The sequence below is a fragment of the Vidua chalybeata genome, chromosome 6 (genome assembly GCF_026979565.1).
Source record: "Vidua chalybeata isolate OUT-0048 chromosome 6, bVidCha1 merged haplotype, whole genome shotgun sequence".
Classification (NCBI taxonomy): Eukaryota; Metazoa; Chordata; class Aves; order Passeriformes; family Viduidae; genus Vidua; species Vidua chalybeata.
In genome coordinates, this window is record NC_071535.1 from 49,755,920 (window position 1) to 49,779,826 (window position 23,907).

Here is a 23,907-nt window from a genome sequence, read left to right on the forward strand (position 1 = left end):
TATTGTTATTATATTATATTGTATTATTATATATTATATTGTATTATTATAGCCCAGAATATTCTAAAATTATTCCTTTTGATTCAGAGCTGGGTTTATTTAAAACAATTAAAATAAAGGGATAATTAGCCAGTGTGTTAAACTTGAGGCATATTTCTGGTGTGAACTGGCTTTCCTGCAAATACAGCTGCTGGATACTGTTACATGTTTTTCCCTAAGAATGAAAATCCTGCTGTAAGTTCCCTAAGCTGAGTGTTTCTGGATTGGTTCAAGTTGCTTTATTCTTCCAAGTTTGATTACGAAGCTCATTCCAAAACACTTATCACTGGGGCAGCTACTCAGTGAGACGTTAACCAGTAGGCTTGACCCACAATGCTCAAATTAGACATCATGGTGCAGAAGCGATCACACCACTGTGAAACAGCTTCTGCATTCATGCTTAAGGTTTCCTATTTAAGTGTGCTGCTGAGTTCTAGGTCTTACTGGGAGTTTAAATTGTCAAGCAAGGCTGCAGAAAGGCAGCCAGATCTTTCCTGGACAGTTACTGCTGTGTGTTGCTTGTGGCTGTTTTGTGTGCTTTGCGTCCTCTGGTTCTGGATTTGACTTCACTTGTTCTGCTTTCTCTTTTGTCTGTTGATGATTCCAACATCTTGAGGGTTTAGGATTTCCTGCATTACAAAGGTGGCCTACAGCTGCTTTCAGTCTCCACCAAATCCTGGATTTCTTTTCATAAACGATGCTTATTTCAACCTTCTGTTTAAATGCTGCATTTCAGTCTCCTATCTAAATACCACATTTCACAGTGTTTGAAAATACAGTTTTTGATTTGAATTGCAAATTTATCTAGTCTTCATGGTGTTCTCACAGGTGTTAGTTTGGGGCAAAAACTGTGTTTTCTGTTCATGCAGAGCACTACAATGGTGTGTGCTGTCCCAGAGCTTGCTGAGTGGCCTGTATGTAGGAGCTGTAGAGATGCTTAGTGGTCTAACCCACTTGCAGTCCACATAAATTAAATCCAGACCTAGGTAATTAAAGCTGCTAGTCAAATACTCCAGTTACGGTTGAAAATAGCATCAATGGCGGGCAGGAGCTACAACTTGAAACAAACTGAAATATAGGGAGAACAAAACTGGTCATGTATGTGTTCTGGAAGAGAATCCATGACCAAGTTAAAATTCCTTCTGCTGAAGTGCATGTGGAGTGGCTTAAGTCATCATTACTTGTGGATGAGACAGAAGGCTGTGGCAACTGTATTAAATGGAGAATTATTAAAAAGAATAAGCTGTTCAGCTGTGCTTTAGTGGCACGATTTGGTAATCTTTATTGGCATGACAAGCTCCTAGTTAATCAATGTTCACATATAACAACCTGCTCTTTATTTGAAATACTTATAAACTGTAAAATGTCTTTCAAAATATACTTAAGGCTTGGCCTTCAAGCAGTCTTTTGAGTGACATTTTGATTTCAAAAGAGTGATGGAAGTTTTCTTTACCTAACATTCAGCACTTAATTGATTGATGAAGTGTCTTCAGTTGTGCCCTACTACAGCTGGAAATGGTATTCATGTTGGGAATACACTGGCAAGTGCAAATGTCATTTGATATGCCCTTGCAGAATCTGGTAATGTGAGAAGTCCAAGCAAATGGTGATGCCTGTAAGATTCCTATGCCTGGGCCTTTTTTCTAGAAGCTAAGAAGAGTGTGTGTGTGTGTGTGTGTGTGTGTGTTCAGTTTTTTTCTGAGAGGCAAAAGTATTTCTTTTCTGATTTAAAGAACAGGGAGCACCAATTTATCTGTGTCAACTAAATCAACACTCAAGTTTTTCCTTTGCCTTTTCCACCTAAAAGTTGTGTGCATCCCTTTAAAGCACTTAAAGAACAGACAACAGCCAGTGAAAATCAGTAAATTAATTTGACAACTAATATCTTGGTGAAGTAATCAGACTGTGATACTAATAACCTGTACATGCTCTTTTCTCAGATTTTTAACTTGTGGGACGAAACTGTTGCAACTGTGGACCTCGTCACATCCACATCATGTATCAGGGATGGCCAGTAAGAAAGGAAATATGGAAAGAATAGTACTGCAGGTTATACATAGTTCTGTTTTACTCTGTGCTTTGTTTGAATGTTGTGATTTGTAAGTCATATTAGGTGAATGTTTTGGGGAGAGGGAAAGTACTGCTAAGTAATATTTGAAAGTCATTATAGAATAGTGATTACTAAACTGTAAGGGCAAAGAACGGGAAGCTCCTGGAAGTGTCTACAAATCTGTTATTGAATAACTGTCTGGAAGTAAGAGAAATCAGAAGTGCTTTGGCATGACATGCTGTCAATACTGGGAGAGAATGTTTTTGAAAGCAATCCTTAGAAATGTGTGCTGAGATGGGAGTTGTCTAGACACAAGCAGTAGCAATTCCAGCTCCTTTACAGAACATAAGCACCTCTCTTTCTCAATTCAATTTTCTCTCCAAAGAGAAGGTGCCTTACTAGGCATGGCTCAGCAGTCCCAAAACATGGCCTGAGTGGGTGGCTGGGTGGAAACCACTAGTGTGGGTTTGAACAGCTCTGTGATTATCTTTGCTCTAAGCATTCTCACTTCTCTTCTGAGGAGTGCTCCAGCCACTGCATTGTGCAATAACACAGCTGTACATTTAGGAGCTGTAGCCATGTAGAAGATATGAGATGGAAAAAAATACTCAGCAAACAGTGTATGGGGACTGTTGCACTTGTAGAACTAAAGAGTTCAGATACCCAAACATCTGAGATTGCTGGAAGGGTGAGCTTTCTCTACTTAAGGACTTGCGTCATCTTTTTTTTTTTTTTTTCAGATTGACTTCCCATCCCATGCTTTTGATATTGAATATAAAATTCCTCAAGCTGCAAAGACTACTGTGCATCATTCTGTAGAAACATTAGAAAAACCATTGAGAGAACGTCTCCTTGCCATTCTCTCCAAGGATAGCACCATTGGGTATGTCCATCTCTTCCAGCTGAGCTCTTTTTGCATGTGACAATTTGTAGCTAGGGCATGGAATGCTTATATATTCTTAAGTTTCTCTAAATTTTTTTAAATGTATCTTGAAGAACTGTAGAGACTTAAACAAGAGATTGAATTAAGCAGGTGAAATCATGGTACTGACTTAATGCATTTCCTTCTGTTTTCTTTGGCTGGTGCTATTAGTTTCTTGCTACAAGACTGCTGCCCCTTTGCCTGCCTGTTACAGTCACCTGTTCCTGCTTGGCTCAGGTTCTCAGCTCCAGGGAGTTCCTGCAGTGGCTGTTCATGTGCCATGGGAGCTTTTCTGGCAGCCTTTCCTACTCACCTGCATCAAACAAACATTGATGTTTTTTGTTTATTTCAGATTATACTGAAACTTAATTTTGTCCTGCCCAAATTATAAATTTGAACAAATGTTTCCTTAATGTTTGAGGCTTTATTTGGCTTCTTGTTTTGACTTTTATGGAGGAAAGAGTAATTTCAATGTCATTCCATTCTATGTGTTAAATTATCTGTCTGAATACAAGAATCAGTGGCACTGGGGCTATTCAGGTGATGGTTTGTCATGTGCATTATAAACTGAAATGCTCTTGTCTGCAGGCTGTCAAAAGAAGATAAAGAATTTTTGTGGGAGAAGAGACATTATTGTCATAGCCATCCTAATAGCCTACCAAAAATACTGGTTAGTGCCCCTCACTGGGACTGGGCAAGTCTCCCAGAAATATATTCATTACTTCAGAGCTGGCCTCCTTTAACACCCTTAGCTGCACTGGAACTACTTGATTCAAAGTAAGAAAACTGCAAATAGACTCTCTTGTGTTTTGTTCAGCATTAAATTACTCTTCTTTGGTAGAAGATCCTGGAATGGTGTTCTGTGGGAAAATACTGCAGAATTTCTTGCAGAAAAAGTTAAATGTTTTTAAAATTTTAAAGAACCCCATGCTTACTTTATTGATGTAGGCTTAACCAAGTCATGTAGTGAAAGCACAGCAACTGTGGTTAGGGTTCTGAAGTTTAACATGCAACAGGACAGGAGTTTATACAGCCAGAGTTTTGAGATGTTTTGAGTGTGCTTGTCCTAAACATGCACATGCGGTTGCATCTTATGTGATGAAGGGCCTTGTAGGTCCCTTATTGAGCTTTTAAAGACTTTATATGGTTGCTGTTCTATCTAACTGATCTCAAAAAAAAGAATAAGAAAAAAATCCTACATGAACAAAGAAAACTTGATATGGATTTGTGGTGACTTTCTAGGTTTGCTGATCAGGAAGTACGAAATACAGCTGTGAACTGGATAGAGACATTGAGTGATGATGAGTTAACAGATTTCCTCCCTCAGTTTGTACAGGTAAGACTTTCTGCCTACACAGAGGTTTGAATTTTTCTGGCTCTTGAAAACCCAAAGGGATTGCTTCTGACTAGTAGCAGAAATGCAGCTGTGTGCCTCTAACTGTAATGCACAGTAGGTGAAACAATTTGAATAATCACTTTGTGACCATCGAAAGTATTTATGGTAACTCTGTCTGTGCATTAGTCACAGAATATATCTTCATGAAGAATTAAATGCAGACCTGATTTATGTAATTTCCATTGTATTTAGGCATTAAAGTATGAAACCTACCTTGACAGTGCTCTTGTGAAATTTCTTTTGGCTCGGGCAGTGGGAAGCATTCGGATTGCACACTACCTGTACTGGTAAGGGTTTCTTTGTTCCATTGCTTGTGTAATGTGTGTGCCACAAGATTAATATTTCAGATAAAAAAATCCTTCTTAACATCATCATTCAATAACATAACAATGACTGTGATGAATGGTGATTATACAGAATGTAGATCCTAGTTGTTGGTTTGGTTTTGTTTTAGTGAAAGAACAGATAGTGCCTCTACAAAGCACAAATTTCTTGTCTTTTCTAGTCTGTATATCAGTAGCTTCAGGCATATGTAGTACTGATTCACTAAATTATTTTAATGTCTTAATATTGCATTGTTTGCTGTATTTTCCATAGGAAAATTTAACTTACATCTTTTATTTCAGGCTTCTTAAGGATACACTGTATGATACAAAGTTTGGTGTAAGGTATGAGCAAATTCTTGGAGCTTTTCTTTCAGTCTGTGGAAAAAGGCTGAGAGAAGAGCTGGAGAAGCAGACCAGGCTAGTGCAGCTCTTTGGAATGGTAGCAGAAAGAGTAAAGCAAACGAGTGGATCTGCTAGGCAGGTGTGTATATGTTTTTAATTCTAAACTAATCCACTTAATTGTCTTTTTAGTCTAAATTCAAAATGTTATGTAAATGTGTAGGAAGTTTTATGAACCTGTTGCTCTGCAAAGTTTAATGAAGTTGATACTTTTGTCAAGTTTGTCACCTGAAACATATGGTGGTGAGGTGATAGGGCAAGAAGGTATAGTTTCTGTGTATGATCAACTGGAAATGAATTTAAACCTATTACTGCTGAAGAATGATCTCATAGTGCAAAACAATGGGATATCTGTTTTTGTGCTGATGAAAGAACTTAGAGTTTGATGGAGTGGGATGCTGTCATCTGGTTCAGTCAAAAAAACCCCCACAAATATGTGTGATGAGTGTTACATTGTTAGGCTTAGGTATTTTTCATAGCTTAGCCAGCAGCTGTAGTTTCTAGCATTCCTTTGACATTGCGAAGTTAAAATAGTGCCTTCAGGTAACTTTGTCCAGAAGTTTTCTGTAGATGCTTCAGATGCATTTGTAGGAAAATGTCAGCTGAATTTTCTTTTTGTCTGCAGGTTGCTTTGCAAAACGGCATGGAGCGTGTGCAGTTATTTTTCTTGAAGAACAAATGCCGTTTGCCTCTCAATCCCAGTCTTGTGGCAAAAGAGTTAAATATTAAGGTACTGCACATTAAGGGTTTCAAGACCCTTCTGTAAAAATTACATCTAGGTAAAGCTTTTACAAATGAAAAAAAACACTTCAAGTGCTTGAAAGCTCTTTATGCTGTGGAGATGTGGTTTAATCAAATATACTGATGGAATAAGGCAGCAAAATTCAGTGAGCAAAGATAAAATGTGTGCAAATACAGTGTAAAACCAAGGGCAATTGTGTTAAAAAATATATACATATATCTGTAATAACTTACTACATCATCAGACCCTGTCTCCTGAGACCAGCAATCTTGAAAGTGCATGAATGAGTCCTGTGTGCTTTAGTAATCAAAAGAGGAAATTGACCAAGAATATAAAGTTCAAGCAGTGAGTAAATACTGTGAAATGCGTGAAACTACCTGATACTGATTGTGTCCAGGGGAGGGAGGCAGTAGCTTTATTTTATTGTGAAGGTCCAGAAAGTAGTAATGTAGAAGAAGCACGGTTTGACAATATCTGCTCAACCACAATCTTGATTATATCATCATGCATGACTGGAAACCTAAAGGTTTCTTAACGCTTGAACTAATCCTGTGTTTGAGAGACAGCTCATCTCACTTTCCTTCTCTACTGTAACAATTAAATCATAGGCAGTGACTTGAAAGCAGATAAATGAGAAGATATTGTGAAACACACAAATACACATTTTTAATACATCCTCTAGGTTTCAAGAAAAAGTTGCTGATAAAATATTTATTAATGTTTTATTCTCTCTTCCCTTCAGAATGTTTGAAACATCACTGTGCAGCACTGTTGGCTTTTGTGCAATAATTCAACAAATAACAGCCAAAGGGCTTGTTATTCAAAGGAAGCGTGTATTCACCACAACTGAAATGTTCAAAGTCTGAATAGACACATTGTGTGCCAAACCTGCTTGTTGTCAGAATGTTTTGTTTTCTGGGCTAGCAGGAATAGTCCTTTTTGACCATTGACACTAAATCTACTTGCAGGCCTGTTCTTTCTTCAGCTCCAATGCAGTACCACTGAAAGTTGCACTGATAAATGCAGACCCACTGGGAGAAGAAATTAATGTGATGTTTAAGGTAGGCCTTACATATGTTTTGGAAAAAAGAAGTTGAATAATAATCACTGTTTCATTGGTATCAATTAATTTTAGCATAAACCAATAAGCTTAGTTATTCCATGAGTTTGTTCCTTTGTATCTAGAAAGCAATATGTTAACAGGCCATAAAACATAAAAATTACCATATGTGAAAGTTTAATTGTAGTCTGTTCCTCTTTGAAGTTTACTGTGTCACTGGTTAACTTCTTTTTTTTTTCAATTTAAGGTTGGAGAAGATCTGAGACAAGATATGTTGGCTTTACAAATGATTAAGATCATGGATAAGATCTGGCTGCAGGAGGGACTGGATCTAAGGATGGTTATCTTCAAGTGTCTCTCAACAGGAAAAGACCGAGGTGCTAAACCAGATGCTGCCTTTAATCTTTGCTCCCCCTCTTCAGTTTCTTGTTACACTGATAGTGAAAAACCTCTGGGCAGAAGGTGCCAGGGAACAGTTCCGCTGCAAGGAACTTCAGTACTTGAGAATATAATAAGTTAGATTGTTCTGAATTTCCTGATGTCTGAGTGGCATCCAAATGTGTTTCTTCTCTTGAGTGTTCTGTTGTAAGTGAACAGTGGGACAAACAAATACAGTGATAAAAATCAAGGTTGCTCTTCATGCTCTTACTGCAACACAGGAAAATAATGTTGCTACAGCAATCCTTATTCTGAAAGTTTAATTATGGTGAAAGTATTCCAATGCAAACCAAAATGCCAAAGTATTTGGAATCTGCTGCAGTTGAGTCAGGGAGTATCATTCTGGTACTGAAATGTGCAAAAAGAAGAAAAATTTGAACCAGCCCTTGACATGCACACACACTGTCCTCCAGAATTTGTGTCATATTCTGGTGAAAGTTCCTTGGCAATATGAAGCTGTCTCTGGGGTTTGAAAGTAGGTCACAGAACTCTGAGTGCAAGTACTTGTGAGTGCAAGTACTGCACCTTGAACATGCTTTTTACTAGTTTTAGCTAATTCTCTAGAGCTAGCCAATAGAACCCAAAGATATTTAAGAGGATAAACAATAACTGAAATTTTTCTTCAGTTGGATGAACAGCATGACCAAAACTCTTAAATACATGGAAAAGATGGACATTTAGTTTGGCAAAACTAAGCAAAAAGCTTCTATTTATGTAAGACAGGCTTTTTAGAGAAACAGATGGCTTTTCCTCCTACTCTGAATGGTGACTTGATTTATGTAGCTTTTTCTTTTTGCTGCTAATATTAGTGTCCTTAAAGTGCTCGAAAGATTGAAGGGGAAAAGTCAAATGGATGTAAATTACACATGTACCTTTATTAGCTCTTGCCAAAATAGAAGTAAAATTCTATTAATCAACTAAATGTTTTTCTTTTATGATTTAGCTGTACAAATATTTTTAGCAAATTATATCTCCAAAGTAAGGCCACGTATAAAGCCCACTGTCTAGTCTGTCTCAACACTTGACAGCAGATAAAATTACTAGATTAATTCACTGTTAGTGTGTGGGAATTGTCAGCATCAAAGTACTTTGCCCAATTTAGAGTAAAAGAAGTTTATGTGGTAGAAACTAACTATTCAGAGTTTAACTTAAGTGTGCATTCTAGCAACTGTAACTAGTTGTAATAAAGTAAGCTAAGTTGGATTGCTACTTGTTTCATGGTTTACTTTGTAATATAGAAATGGAAAGTGGAAATGGAAGTTGAATTGCTTAGGGGACTAATAGAGTTCTTTTTACACCTGACCAGGTTTTTAAGGAGGTTGGTCTAAGGCTGTAAGATTCATCATTGTTAGGAATGAATAATAAAAATGCAGCATAACATAAGGAGAAGGCTAAATACACTTTATTTTATTCTATATCAAGGCATGGTAGAGCTTGTTCCTGCTTCAGATACACTTAGGAAAATTCAAGTGGAATATGGAGTGACAGGTTCTTTTAAGGACAAGCCTCTGGCTGAATGGTTGCGGAAGTATAATCCTACAGAGGAGGAGTATGAAAAGGTAACTTTTCAGCACTGGTTTTTTTTTGTTGTTGTTGTTGTTTTTGTTTTGTTTTCTTTTGTTTTTTTAAGATCTTTTAAAAGGGCTAAATATAATCTGAGGAAAGAATGAAATTCATATTCCAGGTCTTCCATTGAAATTTTTGGTTTGTGTATTTAAGAAACTTAATTTTTTTTCTATATTTGAAAAAGAGCAAATTAAAATCCCCCTCTATAAAAAGGAGCCAGATGGATTCTCAGGATTCTCATCAAGAGTTTTTATTGGATATAGAAAAAATTTACTTTAAATTTAAGACAGGGGAATAGTGGGTGCTCTTAATTGTAATTTAGGAGCAGTGGCCTCTTCTTGTACACGAGATTCAAAAATTAAAATGTTTCTTTGGGCTATAATGCCATTACAATACATTGGAAATACAAGTCTTGTACCTTTTTCTTTGCTAACATTGTTTTGTGATATGTCTTCAACTCCTCTTTTCTCTTTGATTTATGTAAAAAACAAAATAACATTTTTGCTGGAAAGTGGGATGTCAAGAGATTTTGGCAAAGCTAACTGTTTGAAGAACACTATTTAGGGGAAAAAAAAAGCAAATCTAGGGTCTGTTTTTTTGCCTGGATTGGATTTTGCACGCATCGAAATCGACTGTTGAATACATTAATTATGTTTTTCCTCTGATATTTGGTCTCAATTCACTTCTTTTCTCTCCCTCCCAGGCTTCAGAAAACTTCATCTACTCTTGTGCAGGATGCTGTGTAGCCACTTACGTCCTGGGAATCTGTGACCGCCACAATGATAACATAATGCTCCGGAACACTGGGCATATGTTCCATATTGACTTTGGAAAGTTTTTGGGACATGCACAAATGTTTGGTAGCTTTAAAAGGTATTTTCTTACCTAAGCAATATAGAGAATGAAGTGCTTTTCTTTCCAAGTGTTGCTCTGGGAGATCTGCTATAGATCCAGTACTGTGTGAATGTGCTGTGTAACCTGGGCCAGCACTTGGGAGAGGAACCCAACCCAAGCTTGTGAAATGGCATTAATGGAATATTTAATATCATGACCTCAGGGTGGGGATGGAGGACAGCAAGGAAGCACATGACAATGAAGAGACCTTATGATGAACTCGTGAATTCTGTGCTTTTTGAACAGGGATCGAGCTCCTTTTGTGCTGACATCAGATATGGCTTATGTCATTAATGGTGGGGAAAAACCCACAATTCGCTTTCAGCTGTTCGTGGATCTCTGTTGCCAAGCTTACAACTTGATAAGGAAACATGCCAGCCTCTTCCTTAACCTACTTTCATTGGTAATAATTTTTCACATTCAATTGAAACTTGATAGATCTGTCATGCTGGGTTGTATTAAAAACTATGCTTTTTATGCTGCAGAAATTTATAATGCAGGCTTTTTTTAAAAGCCAGAAACATATGATCTACTTTTTGGGAAAGCTTCATCTGGAATATTTTAAGCTTTTTTACTGCTTACCTCTTTCTTGAAAATTTAAAACTAATATACCACCACAAATTGCACTGCAAAGAGTTCTTAGCTGCTTTTAATTCAGCAGAAGTTGCTAATAACTGCTGATTATAAGTAATTGGTGTCTATTGCTGTTAGTATTAGGCAAATTAGTACAGCTGTAAATGAATTTGAGGGTTTAAGTCTTAATAATTTCAGTATAAAATCATATTTGGTTTATTGCATTAAAACTAAATTTCAATTTCTTGTAGATGCTTTCTTCTGGGTTACCAGAACTAAGTGGAGTTCAGGACTTGAAGTATGTCCAGGATGCTCTCCAGCCCCAAACAACAGATGCAGAAGCCACCATTTTCTTTACGAGGTACTGGATAAGGGAAAACTAAAATATCTCCTAGTATCATCCTCTTAATGGGAGATTTCTGTTAGGAAAAAATGTACTAGGTATGGTCACAAACGTGTCTGTACAAGTTGAACAGTTACACTGTACAATCATAAAAGATCAGTTACCTACAGAAGTAAGATCACTTCCATGTAAGAGTAATGCTTGTGCTAAAGTACCTTGCAGATTTTAGGGGTGACCTTGTGTGAAAAACTGGTTTAAAGTGCTGAGAGTAAATAATTCTGTCTGGCTGTTTAACACTTACATTTTGAATACATCTGAAATTATTAAATAGCAGAGTATGTGATGGAAAGCATTGCAAAGAAGTTCTCTCTTGGAGAAGTGCTTTTGCACACCGGGGAGGGAGGGCTGGATGATGCCCCAGGCTAAGTGGAGGAGTGCATACAGTGTAACTGAGAAGTTGCTACATGCTAGAAAAGTGTTACTGTACTTCACTTCAGACACACGTGGAAAACTGCAGCGGCGTACATGCAACTTAGAAACATAGAAAACTTTAGGTAGGAAGGGACCTCTAAAGGCCATCTAAGACCAATCCCCCTGCAATGAGCAGGGACATCCACAACTAGATGAACTTCCTCAGAGATGTGTTCTGATACCTACAGCCTCTCTGAGCAACCTGTTCTGGTGTTCCACCACTCTGTTTCTTATATCTAATCTGAATCTATCCTTGTACATTTTATCCCTTATCCTCTCGCAGCAGGTGCTGCTAAAAAGTTTGTCCCCATCTTTTCTATAAGTTCCCTTTAAGTAGGAATGGCCTCCCCATGAAAGGCCACAATAAGATCTCCTCAGAGCCTTTTCCATTCTGAGCAATCCCCATTCTCTCAGACTTTTCTCACAGGAGAGGTGTTCATCCTTCTGATAATTTCTGTGACCCTCCTCTGGACCTGCTCCAACAGGTCCATGTCTTGCCAGGGGTCCAGACTTGGATGCATGTCTAGAAAGCCTTCATGGCTTCACTAAAAACCTATTCCAAATTTGGATGCTGAATCTTCTATTAAATGTTGATATGATACTATTTATATAGGTCAAAACCTTTTCTTTGTCAGTAAGAAGTAGGGTTTAATTTTCTTCAGCTTGAGTCTGATGCATTGACAGAACCACTTTTGTGTGTTTCTTTTTCTAGGCTGATCGAATCCAGTCTGGGGAGTGTTGCCACAAAGTTCAATTTCTTCATTCACAACTTGGCTCAGCTGCGTTTCTCAGGTCTGCCTTCTAATGATGAGCCCATCCTGTCGTTTTCTGCTAAAACCTATTCTCTCAAACAAGACGGCCGAATCAAACAAGTGTCTGTATTTACATATCAGAAGAGATACAACCCAGATAAACACTATGTAAGTGTGTAGGAGCTGTTTCCACTCAGGGAGGATAATGATGTATTTTCTTCCAAGACACAGGGAAGGGACAGGGCCAGCTGACCAAAACTGGCCAGAGGGATATTCCACAGCGTATAATGTCACTGTCAGCAATAAAAAGCAGGCATAGAGGAAGAAAGCAGGAGATGGGAGAGGGTTGTCTTCCAAGGTGGCCGTTTGGGAACTGGCTGAGCATGGATCTGATCTGCCTGTGGGCTGTGGTGATTGCCTTGCATCACCTTCCCTCCCCAGAAGTGTCTTTATCTCAGCCCATGGATCTTCTCACTCTTGCTCTTGTTGTCCTCTCTGTCCCACTGGTGAGGGGGTGGGAGTGATCAAGTAGCTGTGTGGGTGCTGAGCTGCTGGCCAGGGTAAACCAGCAACAGCACTGCTAGAGTACAGACTGGCATTCTAGCATCCCATAATATCCTTCAAAATGAAAAAAACATCTCGAAAAGCATGTAGAAGGAAGTAGAAAGGGCAGAAGTAGTGTTGGTGGAGATTATTTTAAAATACAGAAATTTGAGTCATGTTGATGGGCTTTTATATAGCTGCCTTCTGTAAAATGGCTCCTTCCTGAGTAGGAGTTGTAACATCAGACACTCTGGTGTTGGTCTGTCCTTCTGTTAAAGTTTGATTTGTTCCTCCTAGGTAAAAGCATTGTTTCCTGTACTAATGTGGTTACACTCTTAGCCTTACTAGAGACACCAACCATTGCAATTTGCCCTCAGGATTTTAATAGACCTGGTTTACACTTTGAGACTTAATGTTTGTATTCCTATGCAGATGTGCAACCTTCTGCAAAATTTTTTAGTTGTTTTATTTCTCTACTGGTATTTGCTGGGCTGGAGTAATCAGCTCAAGTTATATTGACCTGAACTTTTTTATAATGTGAGCTATATTGATAGATGTAAATGTACATCTCTTTCCAAGCTGTATTTGCTGTAAGTGTCTTAATCTGGTAAGACACAGCAAGGGAAGGTAGAACAAATCTGACTAATGCTGGAAGTGAAGAGCTTTGTACTGAATCACTGTATAATAAATGTATTTGAGTATCCTGGCCTAAGCCAAAACAGCCTCACTTCTTCCAGGAAACTGTTAGGATGGTCTAGATTCTGTCTAGATTTTTAAAGTTAAATTATATGTTAAAAGTATAACTCTTCTACCCATAAAATGAGGACGCTGAACTGAATTTTCTGTGCAGCTCTCAAACTTCATTTCCCTTGAATAATGTGAATGTATCCTGCGACTGTACTCACAATACTTTGAAAAATTATTTTTGTATAATGCAGTGCACTTGCATCCTCCCACCAAATTATCACTATAAAAGTGGAATCCTTTAGAATCAGGAGGGAATTAAATTGAAAAAAATATACCTGAAAGGTTCTGTGGTAGTTCTGGTGCCACAGATCCATGTCTCAGTGTAATCCTGCACCAGTGTTAACATTTTATATACCTGGTATGAACATCAATGAGGCTTCAAAGGGAGAGTGTGCATAGCTCATCCATCCGTCAGCTTTGGATCTACCTTATGGGAAGAGCATGTGATGTTACTTTGCATTAAGGGCTACTTATAATTCTAACTCTACTATGAAATGCCAGTGTTGGAATAAGGGATATAATAATGGGATATGTATTCGGGAGAAGGATTACTATAGGAGAAAGAGTTGATTGTGAAGAAAATTATATTGTTAAGTTATTTTTAATGTTTTTATATCAAGTACTTTTATTTTTGTGTTTTGGGCAGATCTATGTAGTGAGAGTTTTGAGAGAAGGACAAGTTGAGCCAACATTTGTCTTCCGAACATTTGATGAGTTCCAGGAGCTCCACAACAAACTTGGCATTCTCTTTCCGCTTTGGAAGTTACCAGGGTATGTTCCTAACTTGCTCATCACTATTACCAAAGCAACAAAACTGCTCCCAGCTGGGTGGAGGAAGAAATAGCTTGAAATGGACACAACTGCTGAGGGGCAAACTAGACCTCAAAGTTGGCAATTAAGGGAGAAAACAGTTGTCTCTCAGTTTTAAGGAGGAGATCCAGAGGAGCATCTCAGTGTTGTGATCTGTGTATCATATCACATAGAATAATACACCTATAAGTATTTCCTTGCCTTTCTGGAGTGTCATAGCTATTGGCATGCTGTGTTTCCACTCTGGATTGGTAATAAAAAAAACAAAAAAACAACAGATGTCAGCACTTCAGGATGGAAATGACAATGGAATCCTACTGTATGTGCTTCTGATAAAGTAATTGAAAACTCTGTGTTGTTCTTCTCATCTAGCTTTCCTAATAAGATGGTTCTGGGAAGAACACATATCAAAGATGTAGCAGCCAAAAGAAAAGTGGAGCTCAACAGCTACATACAGAGCCTTATGAACAGCTCCCCAGAGGTGGCAGAAGTGAGTACACATAATTTAAATCAAATGCAAGTTTCCAAGTTTTGGCACTTTTTAACACTTAAACTAACATATAACATTTCTTCCAAATTTAGTGTGATCTTGTTTATACTTTTTTCCATCCATTACTTCGTGATGACAAAGTGGAAGGAATAGATGGAATAGCCAGACCTGCAGGTAAGGGATGTTTGTGAATTGGATGATATAGTATGACACATTTACAGTGTGAATCTTTGAAATGTTTTTTTTACTTACCTGGAGTTTTCTCTCATTGAAAACTGCATCTCTGTCTTTTCAAGTGTGCCTACATACAATTTCAAGCAGATATATATACCAAAAATTGCAAAAATGTGTGTGATCATTTGGGCTTGTTTATGTCTTGACTGAAATATTCAGGTTTTCACTCCAAACCTCCAAGCTGGTTCTTGCAAGAGAATGCAAAAACCTTTAAAGCTTGTAGCTTTTCCCCTGTTAGAGAGCTAGAAATAAAATCAGGAATTGAACTTGGTCTAAGGCTTGTATTTTTTCTCATATGTGATAAGTCAGTGTAGTAGTGATGAAAATGTACCAGTATCACAGAAGAAATAATTGTCTGTTATTTCAGATACAAATCCATCAAGTCCTACCTCAGGCAATGTGGGAGGAGAAGTGAAGCTATCCATATCCTATCGAAATAGCACTCTATTTGTCATGGTGATGCACATCAAAGACCTGGTAAGTGGAGATACTGCACTCACTACCAAAAACTTTCCATTTTCTCAATTACCATCTTGACTTAGATTGATGCAGGAATGGTGAAACTCTCTCTTTTCTTCTAAATTTTCCAACTACTTGCTTAATTAACTGCTGCTTTTGATTAGCTTGATTGCAAAGTCTGCACACTTGAAAATAAATATGCAGTTATGCACTAATTAGTTTTCTATCTTGTCTTGTTTCTTTGGCTGAAGGTTACAGAAGATGGTGCAGATCCAAATCCCTATGTGAAAACCTATTTGCTTCCAGACACGCACAAAACATCCAAACGCAAAACCAAAATCTCCCGGAAGACAAGAAACCCCACTTTCAATGAAATGGCAAGTTAAAATTTATGTGATAACTTCCTATAGCTTACTATAATCTCTTATTCTAAGCAGTAATTAAAATATTGTCTAAAAAAAAATGTGAATATGTGTAAGTGGAAAAGGAACTGTTTCCAAAAACCTTGTGCCCTGTTTAAATATAAAGCATCTTAGTGGGTCAGAGTGCTATTACAAGGAAGCAGAAATTTCTCAGACTGAGTGTGAGGAGTGATGGGGAGAAGGTAAGGAATCTTAAACTAAAACTCCCCCTGCCCTGGATTCACTGACTCATGATGTGGAGAAAAATGAATTCAGAAGTCTTGGTGTGTAAATAGGACTTCACTTATTTTAAACAGTTAACATTGGGAGCCCAAAATAAAACAGGGATGTCCTTCAGCCCGTTGTGTAAGAAAGGGATGTGCTGAATGGTCACAGTGTGTAGTTGAGACATCTGTCAGTGGCTGGGCAGGCAGAAGAAAGGGCAGTCTAGATAATTTCTTTTGGCTAACCAGAAAATTCTTGACTTCTCACCTCCTAGCTCGTGTACAGCGGATACAGCATGGAGACTCTGAAACAGAGGGAGCTACAGTTAAGTGTGCTGAGTGCAGAATCGTTACGTGAGAACTTCTTCCTAGGTGGAATTACACTCCCACTGAAGGACTTCAACTTGAGCAAGGAGACTGTTAACTGGTATAGACTGACTGCTGTACCCTATCTGTGAACTCAGTAAGACCAGAACAGTTGTATTCACTTGTGCTTTGTGCAGGTTATCTTCCTACTTGAAGATAACCTGTACATCCTAAAACAAGAGACTCTCCATTTCAACAGATACATTGGACCAATGTTCAGGTAGCCTAATTTGGAGGATTGCAAAAAAAACTGGTTTATACCCATGTGATGTTATCAAAGCATCGTTTGTAAACATTTAAGAGTTGTGGGTAAAGGAAGGGGTTTTTAAACCATCAGTGAAAGTGAGATGAGCAGTTTGACCATGCTGGTTGGTTGAACTCAATCATTAGGCCCGTGGATGCAGTGCATTTTTGCTTTTAATTTGTTGCCGCTGTTGTGTCATCCATGACACAATGCTGGAGAACATCAAAGAAATTGCATATTTTAGGATTACATTCCCACTACTGAGACATCACAGAAACGGCAACAGGTAAAATTTGTCTGCACGCACACCTGTAGAAATGAAGGTTGAAGGGCTGGAAAAATTCCTTAACAACATTTAATTCCAGATTCATGCTTCTCTGAGACTTACTGGAGTGAGTGCCAATAGTGGAAGTTGTAAATAATGGTGCCTTATAATGCAAATGCTTCTCTTTTACCTCATTTCTGGTATTTAAATATGTATACATATTAACTTTCAGCTCCTTATAAAGGGGGAACATTCTTATATTTGATACCTTGCAGGTCCTACTGGAAGCCTTTTCCCAGGATGTGTTATTTACAAATAGCATCACTTATACTGATCTACACAACTTGTTCAACTTAAATAAGTTTTTTTTCTACTCCATCTTCTACCCATGGTCTCCAAAAATTGAATGAAGACTGGCTGAACATGGTACCATCACAAATGTACCCAGCTTCTCAGTGGGGATTTTTGTTGTAATTTCTAGAACTTTTCAATACTGCAGTGATTAAGTGTGGAACAGATTCAAACACTAATCCAAAGTGGCATTTACATCTGTGCTTCCAGGGAAAGGGTGGCCTCTAGTTGGAAAGCACCACTGCTGGATGATTGCAGGCCAGAAATTAGTTCATATCAACAGCTTTGAGAGAGGAACTTGGCTGGTTTTTATTTTTCCTTTAGCAGTTCCCAGCAACACTGTTTCTCTCTCCCAGTAATAACTACTCCCACTAAAATTCTTCATTCCAAGGAACATTAGATTTGAATATGACAGCGGAGTGCAAATGTCGCTATCTCCCATTAATACCACTGGTTACTTAATTAGGCCTTTCTGCACTACAGGTGCCATCTTTTTGTTCACCTTATTTGGGATTTAGGATGTTCATGTTCTATGTAAACAAAGCTCTAAAGTTGCACACTTCTTTAGTACAAAATCGTGAACCAAACTTTTAAAGTGAAATATGCAACTACAAATGAGGACACAATACAGGGAAAACCTTCTATCTACCCAACACTAAAAACCATAACCCAGTTTTCCTTCCCCTGCTACTGACCAATCTCCCTTCAATACAGAAGAGAGAAGTAAACTTGAATCTCCTGGTGCCTAAACGATTCACGGTCCAATTTCATAGGAATTATTGCAATTAAAAAGCTAATGATACCTTGAATGTTAGAAACTGGGCCAATACTAATGGGCACTAACAAATCCCAGTTGTAGTAGGCTTCCTTTGCATATTTTTCATTTAGTATATAGCCTGTAAATAATAAACTATATAACTAACTAGATATATTTCCTGCTCACTTGATGCTTTTGAGACTTACTCCATTCCATCATTAGAATCACAAGTCACTTAAAACACAGGAAATTAGACTACTGTTTTTGTGAAACTTTCCATTGTGAAATAAGATGAAAGCAATATGGACTGCCTTTTTTGCAGTTTGCTATTAAAGCACAGTGTCTTACAGCACAAAATACAATTAAACTAAGATCGTTTAAAAATTATTTGCAGTTTTAACAGTTGTCTGGACTGAAAAAAAAAGTATAGTACTGTATTATTGTTAGCACATGTCCTGACTTCTGATTTAATCTTCTTCATAGCTTAACTCATTTTGTGCCTTTCCCTTCCGTTTCAAAATCGTCACTGGCTGGAGCTTTTTATGGTCATGGATTTTATGTTGTCTATGGGATCTGGCCTTGGCCTCTCCTCGCATGTAGAGGACCAGCACCAAGTTTGCACCTCTTTGCACTGTTCTCAATTACAAAAAAACTGATTGTTGCAATAAGAATTTTACCGTGCTACATAGAAAAAACAAGATGGATGTGAAAGAGGGAAATATTTGATTGGGATGGAATTTACCAGTATGCTAAGTAGCTTGAAAATGTAGTTTTAACAGCTTTATATATCTTGTTTAATGAAAAGAAAAAAAAATCTTTTATGCACCGTTTGACCTGCAGCCAGAAGTGTAATTGTCCCTCTAGACCTTGTGTTGGTATCCAAGAGCAGCAGCTTGCGCTAGGACTTCTTCCTCTACTAACCTCCAACTTTGCACTGAACTTTTTACGACAGCTGCCTGTCTCTGGACACATGTGAGATCTTTGGTAAACGCTCTTTTTTTTTTATTTTACAACTGTAGGGTTGCGTAGAACACCCCGTCACCCGCCTTAAGGCCGGGGCTTCCCCGGGGCCCGCCGTGTCCCCGCTTGCCGGGCGCTCCCTGAGGGGGCCGGAGGGCAGCGAGAGCAGGGCGCCTCCATCCGTCTGCGTGTCTTGAGAACCAAATACTTTAATTAAACGATAATAAAGATGTACAATATGGCCCCGTGTCGGGCGCGTTCGCTGTGACTCTGTAACTCTCCTGTACGTACATTAAACACTATTCTGGAATAAAACCCAACGCGTGGCCAGCTCTGTGATGGAAAGAGGCGGGGGGGGGGGCGGCTGAGGGGCCGCGCGCTTCGCGTTCCAGGCGCCGTTGATTGGCTGCCGCGGGCGGGGCTGGGGCGGGACCGGCGCTTCCTGCGGAAGCGCGCAGGCGGGGCCGCTCCTTCTGCCCGCTCTCTGCTCTGCCGCCATCATGGGTCGCATGCACGCTCCGGGGTGAGAGGCGAGGCCGGGCCGGGGCCGCGCCCGGGGGGCAGGCCGGGCCGGGGCCGTGCCCGGGGGGCGGCCCGGCGCTGCTCAGGGGGGCCGGGAGGCACCGCGAACCGGGCCGGGGGCGGGAGGGATGCTGCGGGAGCGCTCCGGCGCGTGTGAGGATGGCGAGGGAGGCGGCCGGCCGTGTGGACATGGCGGCGGGGTGGCGAAGGCTCGGGCCGCGGCCGAGGGGTCGAGTCCGTCAGCTCGGGCGCTGAGTGTCTGATGTGCTTCTTCCCGCAGAAAGGGCCTGTCCCAGTCGGCCTTGCCCTACAGGCGCAGCGTGCCCACGGTGAGTACCTTCCCCAGAACCTTCCCCAGAGCCTTCCCCGCCCCGTGCGCGCTCTGGGACCCACAGCGCAGCTCGCGGTGCCCATGGAGGGAAACAAAACGAGATCTGGAGTGTTTTGCGTTATCACTTTCAAATTGTGGCCTGTGTAAATGCTTCCTTGGCATGTGATGGTGCAGGCTTCCTGGAGAGATCGCGGCGTCTCCCTCTGTGGAAGTGTTCAAAACCCACCTGGGTGCGCTCCTTTATAATTTGTTCTAGGTGACCCTGCCCTGGGGAGGGGTTGGATTAGATGATCTCCAGAAGCCCTCAACCCTAAAAATTCGGTGGTTCTGAGATGATCCTTAGTATACTGAGGAAGCAAGTGTCTTTTCCTAGCCAGATGGTTCGTTTGGCAAAGAAGTTTCTTTTCCTCTTCTATTTAAGTATTTCTTCAGATACTTCGAGTCTGTAGGCTGGTAATTCCTGGAGATTAAATCATTGTTTTTACACTCGAGTTTGCAGTTGTGGTATAAATAGATTGCCTTCAAAAATACAACCAATTTGTTGGTCAGGGCACTAAAAGAGGTAATTCTGGTGTGCTCTTATTTCTTTCTAAGGAAGGGTACTTCCACTTAAAAAGGCTGTCTCTGTCCTCCTTTGCAAGATTATTTCTTGGAGGATCTCTTTGTTGGCAGAAAGAACAATTTGTGTTGCATGTGGAAAACCATGGAGTAAAAAACAGTGAAATGAGAAAATAAACACAAAATCTGAAATTAAATAGATACAATTAAGAGTAAGGTAATAAGAAGCTGCTTAAAGTCCTACTGATGGTTAAACAGTTCAATAACTGTTAGGATGATCAAATGCTATATTGGTTTTTTAAAAATCCTGTGGGGATTTTTTTTTACTTATTTTTATTTATATTTTGTCTTAAATTGTGATCTTTAGAGCACTTCCATGTTATTTTTGTTGTGCTTTTCTGTTTCATACTGTGACAGGACTGAAAAGTAAAAAAAAACCCCAGGCGCTTCTGTAGCTCATGGCAAGTCAGGATAACATAGCTTGTTGGTGTTGTTTTCTCATTAGTAATCATGGAAGCAGTGGTTTTATCTGTACTCTTTAACATGAAATTAATAGAAAAGGCACAGTCCTATCTTGGTAGGTTAATTTCATTTTTTAATTAATTAGTGTACTTCAAGTCTGATTTTTCACTTACCTCTGTAGGTACTTTACTGAGAGGTGGCTAAATGGGTCTCAATTTTGTATTTATCAAACGACCTAGGTGAACAATTCCTTCCCAAGGACAGTGATTTTTTTTTTTTTTTTTTTGTCTGTAACATTGGATTTGTGCTTCTGGTGTGGCAGTTAAAGTGAAATGATGATAAAGCGGTTGGAGGCTTTATGGGGTTGGAGGTTTTATGGAGTTTTTTAAATGGAGACTCTCATTTTTACCTCTGCCTTCCCCACTGACATTTCACTAGCACTATGGGTTTATTATATGCTGAAAATTTTCTTTATCATTAAAAGTGCAATTTCAATTCTTGAGTGTTTTTTCAAGCATTACAAAGCATCTCTTTCTATTATTTATTAAAACTTTTCCTGTAGCTTGCCTCTGTATTAAGCAGTTGTTAAATAGCTTGGCTTTTTTTTTTCTAATTTTCTTTAGTGGCTGAAACTTACTTCTGATGATGTAAAGGAACAGATCTACAAGTTGGCTAAAAAAGGCCTGACTCCCTCTCAAATTGGTAAGGATTATAAACCACTCCTGTATGGAGACAAACCCACATTTTTTCTGACTGTAATATTGTAATTGTTCCTTCAACCTATATTAAATAAGGTGCTAAGAGAACACAGCATTTCTGGTGTACCTGTGTTTACTGTGGATACCACAGAGAGTCCTAGGATAATATCCTGCCACAAGGATCAGCAACACTGTCCAACACTGGGACATATTGTGTGTTGTTCTTGCAGGGAGCATATTTAGTGAGGCAGTGGTTTTTTTTTTTTTGGTTTGTTTTTTTTTCAAGTGGAAGACTGTTTCATCTTATCCTTAGGAATGGCCACTAATAGGTGTTCTAGGGAAGTTTGGTGTGCCCAGTTTCCTGGAGGAAATTTTCCAATACCTTCAGCCCTATGGGTTTTACTGAGCCAGGCACTGCAGCTGCACCGTGGACTGGTTCTGAGGTTTGAACCCTTCCTGAGCTGAAGCATTTGCATGACACAGGTCATGAGCTATGTGTGCAGTGTAAGTAGGTGCTGTGTAAATTACTTTAATTATTGTAATCCTGAAAGCTGTATTAATTCCTTTTAGAGGGATCCATAGAATGATTGAATATGTTGCTTTAATGAGTCCTGTTGAAAATTTTCCAGTATTATTGGAAAAGGTGAGCACCTCATATGTTACCTCCCTAAGCATGATGGGGGAGTCAGTTGTCTTTAAAGTTTCCCAGACAAAGTGTTTCAGTTCTGTAAGTTGTATTTTGCTCACTTATTGTCTGCTATTTCTTCAGTTGCCACTAGAAAGGCTTTTAACTTGGAGAAGATAATTTTTTTTTTTTTGATAGCTTGTAACTGTAAGGTCAGTTTCACAAGGTTGTTGGTGTATGTTTCTTCTTTTTATTGTAAGATGTACATGTTTGTTTCAGGTGTGATCCTGAGGGATTCCCACGGTGTTGCCCAAGTTCGCTTTGTTACTGGCAACAAGATTCTGAGAATCCTGAAATCTAAGGGACTGGCCCCAGACCTCCCAGAGGATCTTTATCACTTGATCAAGAAAGCAGTTGCTGTTCGCAAGCATCTTGAGAGAAACAGAAAGGTGAATTAGATAACTCAATGTCTGTGATTTTAAATTACACAGTAGTTCGTGTACAGCTTGACAAAACAAAGACTCTTTGTGTGATGTTAGCCCCCCTTTGAGTAAACTCCTGAAGCTGGAGAGGCATTTTGATCAAGGACAATGGTCCTTAAAAAGGATTTTAAAAGCAGTGTTTAAACTGTGTATTACTGGTCCTCTTCTGACTTATACTGAAGCTTTGGTAATGGAAATGTGAAGTTTTTAGCAGTAGCTGTAGATTATTTGCTTTACTGAAACTCATCTGAATTCTGTATTGAGAAGTCCAAGTAGTTGTAATGTTGGGGTTGTAATGTAACTTTGTTTTCCAGGACAAAGATGCCAAGTTCCGCCTGATTCTGATTGAGAGCAGGATCCATCGGTTGGCTCGCTACTACAAAACCAAGAGAGTGCTGCCACCCAACTGGAAGTAGTAAGTCTTCTCCTGCATTCCTCTTGACACTGAATACGCAAGATCTTGTTAACTGTGCTGGGGCTGTTATTCAGAGGGTGAGGAGTGCATTGTGATAGGTGTGTATCACACACCAGGCAGCAGAGAACAAGTATTTTCATAAATAATCAACTGAAAAAATCCATGAAACTTACACTTGGGTTAAATGACTGTTGTAACTCTTGGATAAAAATCATGGTCCCAACAAATGAAATCACTACCAGGCAACTTTTATAACACTTTAAACTGTGGTCTTGGTTCTCAGGTACTTGTATAATTCATATCACTTTCAAAGCTTAGTGAGCTTCGAGCTTCGTAGCTGTAATAAAAAGGAAAGTAGCTTGTAGCTTTTCTGTAGGAGAGGTAACCACCATAGAATTTCCACAGACATTAGGAAAAGCCTTTTTTATCTAAGGAGACTCAAGGGCAGCTAGCCTGGTTTTTAAATATATGGGTTTGTGCTGTCACCCTAGGATTTTTATTGTAAAAGGAAGAGTGAAGTTTTAGGCCATAAAAATTTTTAAATAGTGATTTAGCTGCTGGTAGTAGTTAACTGATAGTTAAAACTTTTAATGGAAGCTTTGTTTTTGATAACTAGTTTGAAAAACTGCCTCTGCAATTAATACATTTCGCTTTTCTTTCCTCTCTTTTTAGTGAATCATCGACAGCTTCTGCCCTGGTCGCATAAGAGCTGGCTGTGACTAACTGAAAGAATAAATTTTCGTTACCTGAGTTTGTGTTGTCTCTAAATGGTTGGTGTGTTGGAAGCTTCTGCTTGTTTTAGGAACAGGATGTTTTCCAGGTGGAGCAGGCATGTGGCTGTGGTTTCTGTATTGCTCTCCTGCAGTATGAAATCTGGGTCATGCTTGTTGCAGTTGTACCCCAGCTGGATGTTGGTGTCTGTGCTTAAACTGGTTTGGGTTTTTATTACCCGAGAGCCTCAAGTTAGTGAAGTCCCCTATTCATTCACTGCA

At 39.2% G+C, this 23,907-nt stretch overlaps 2 protein-coding genes across 3 annotated transcripts in view; both read left to right on the top strand.

The window, feature by feature from the left end:
- Window positions 1-19,141, top strand: part of PIK3C2A (phosphatidylinositol-4-phosphate 3-kinase catalytic subunit type 2 alpha) — a 49,191-nt gene extending 30,050 nt beyond the window's left edge. For both annotated transcript variants that reach the window (XM_053945004.1, XM_053945005.1), the window contains exons 14-33: window positions 1,980-2,088; window positions 2,830-2,972; window positions 3,600-3,788; window positions 4,254-4,347; window positions 4,600-4,694; window positions 5,034-5,214; window positions 5,758-5,862; window positions 6,843-6,935; window positions 7,182-7,311; window positions 8,795-8,931; window positions 9,642-9,811; window positions 10,079-10,235; window positions 10,657-10,766; window positions 11,932-12,139; window positions 13,908-14,032; window positions 14,444-14,561; window positions 14,654-14,735; window positions 15,163-15,272; window positions 15,506-15,631; window positions 16,155-19,141. In XM_053945004.1, coding sequence (XP_053800979.1) covers window positions 1,980-2,088; window positions 2,830-2,972; window positions 3,600-3,788; window positions 4,254-4,347; window positions 4,600-4,694; window positions 5,034-5,214; window positions 5,758-5,862; window positions 6,843-6,935; window positions 7,182-7,311; window positions 8,795-8,931; window positions 9,642-9,811; window positions 10,079-10,235; window positions 10,657-10,766; window positions 11,932-12,139; window positions 13,908-14,032; window positions 14,444-14,561; window positions 14,654-14,735; window positions 15,163-15,272; window positions 15,506-15,631; window positions 16,155-16,337 — 2,665 coding nt within the window. In that variant the 3' untranslated portion in view covers window positions 16,338-19,141. The remainder of the gene's footprint in view (window positions 1-1,979; window positions 2,089-2,829; window positions 2,973-3,599; window positions 3,789-4,253; window positions 4,348-4,599; window positions 4,695-5,033; window positions 5,215-5,757; window positions 5,863-6,842; window positions 6,936-7,181; window positions 7,312-8,794; window positions 8,932-9,641; window positions 9,812-10,078; window positions 10,236-10,656; window positions 10,767-11,931; window positions 12,140-13,907; window positions 14,033-14,443; window positions 14,562-14,653; window positions 14,736-15,162; window positions 15,273-15,505; window positions 15,632-16,154) is intronic.
- A 99-nt stretch (window positions 19,142-19,240) lies between these two features.
- On the top strand, window positions 19,241-23,665 carry RPS13 (ribosomal protein S13). The gene is made up of 6 exons (XM_053945006.1): window positions 19,241-19,345; window positions 19,625-19,673; window positions 21,319-21,397; window positions 22,298-22,467; window positions 22,815-22,915; window positions 23,588-23,665. The coding sequence occupies exons 1-6, from the start codon at window positions 19,323-19,325 to the stop codon at window positions 23,619-23,621; spliced, it is 456 nt and encodes a 151-aa protein (XP_053800981.1). The 5' UTR covers window positions 19,241-19,322; the 3' UTR covers window positions 23,622-23,665.
- The last annotated feature ends 242 nt before the right edge of the window (window positions 23,666-23,907 follow it).

Bases quoted from the DNA above. Each gene is read 5' to 3' on its own strand.
- RPS13 (XM_053945006.1), top strand. From the start codon at position 19,323: ATGGGTCGCATGCACGCTCCGGG. The intron at 19,346-19,624 runs GTGAGAGGCGAG...TTCTTCCCGCAG, and splicing joins GGTCGCATGCACGCTCCGGG to AAAGGGCCTGTCCCAGTCGG. The intron at 19,674-21,318 runs GTGAGTACCTTC...AATTTTCTTTAG, and splicing joins ACAGGCGCAGCGTGCCCACG to TGGCTGAAACTTACTTCTGA.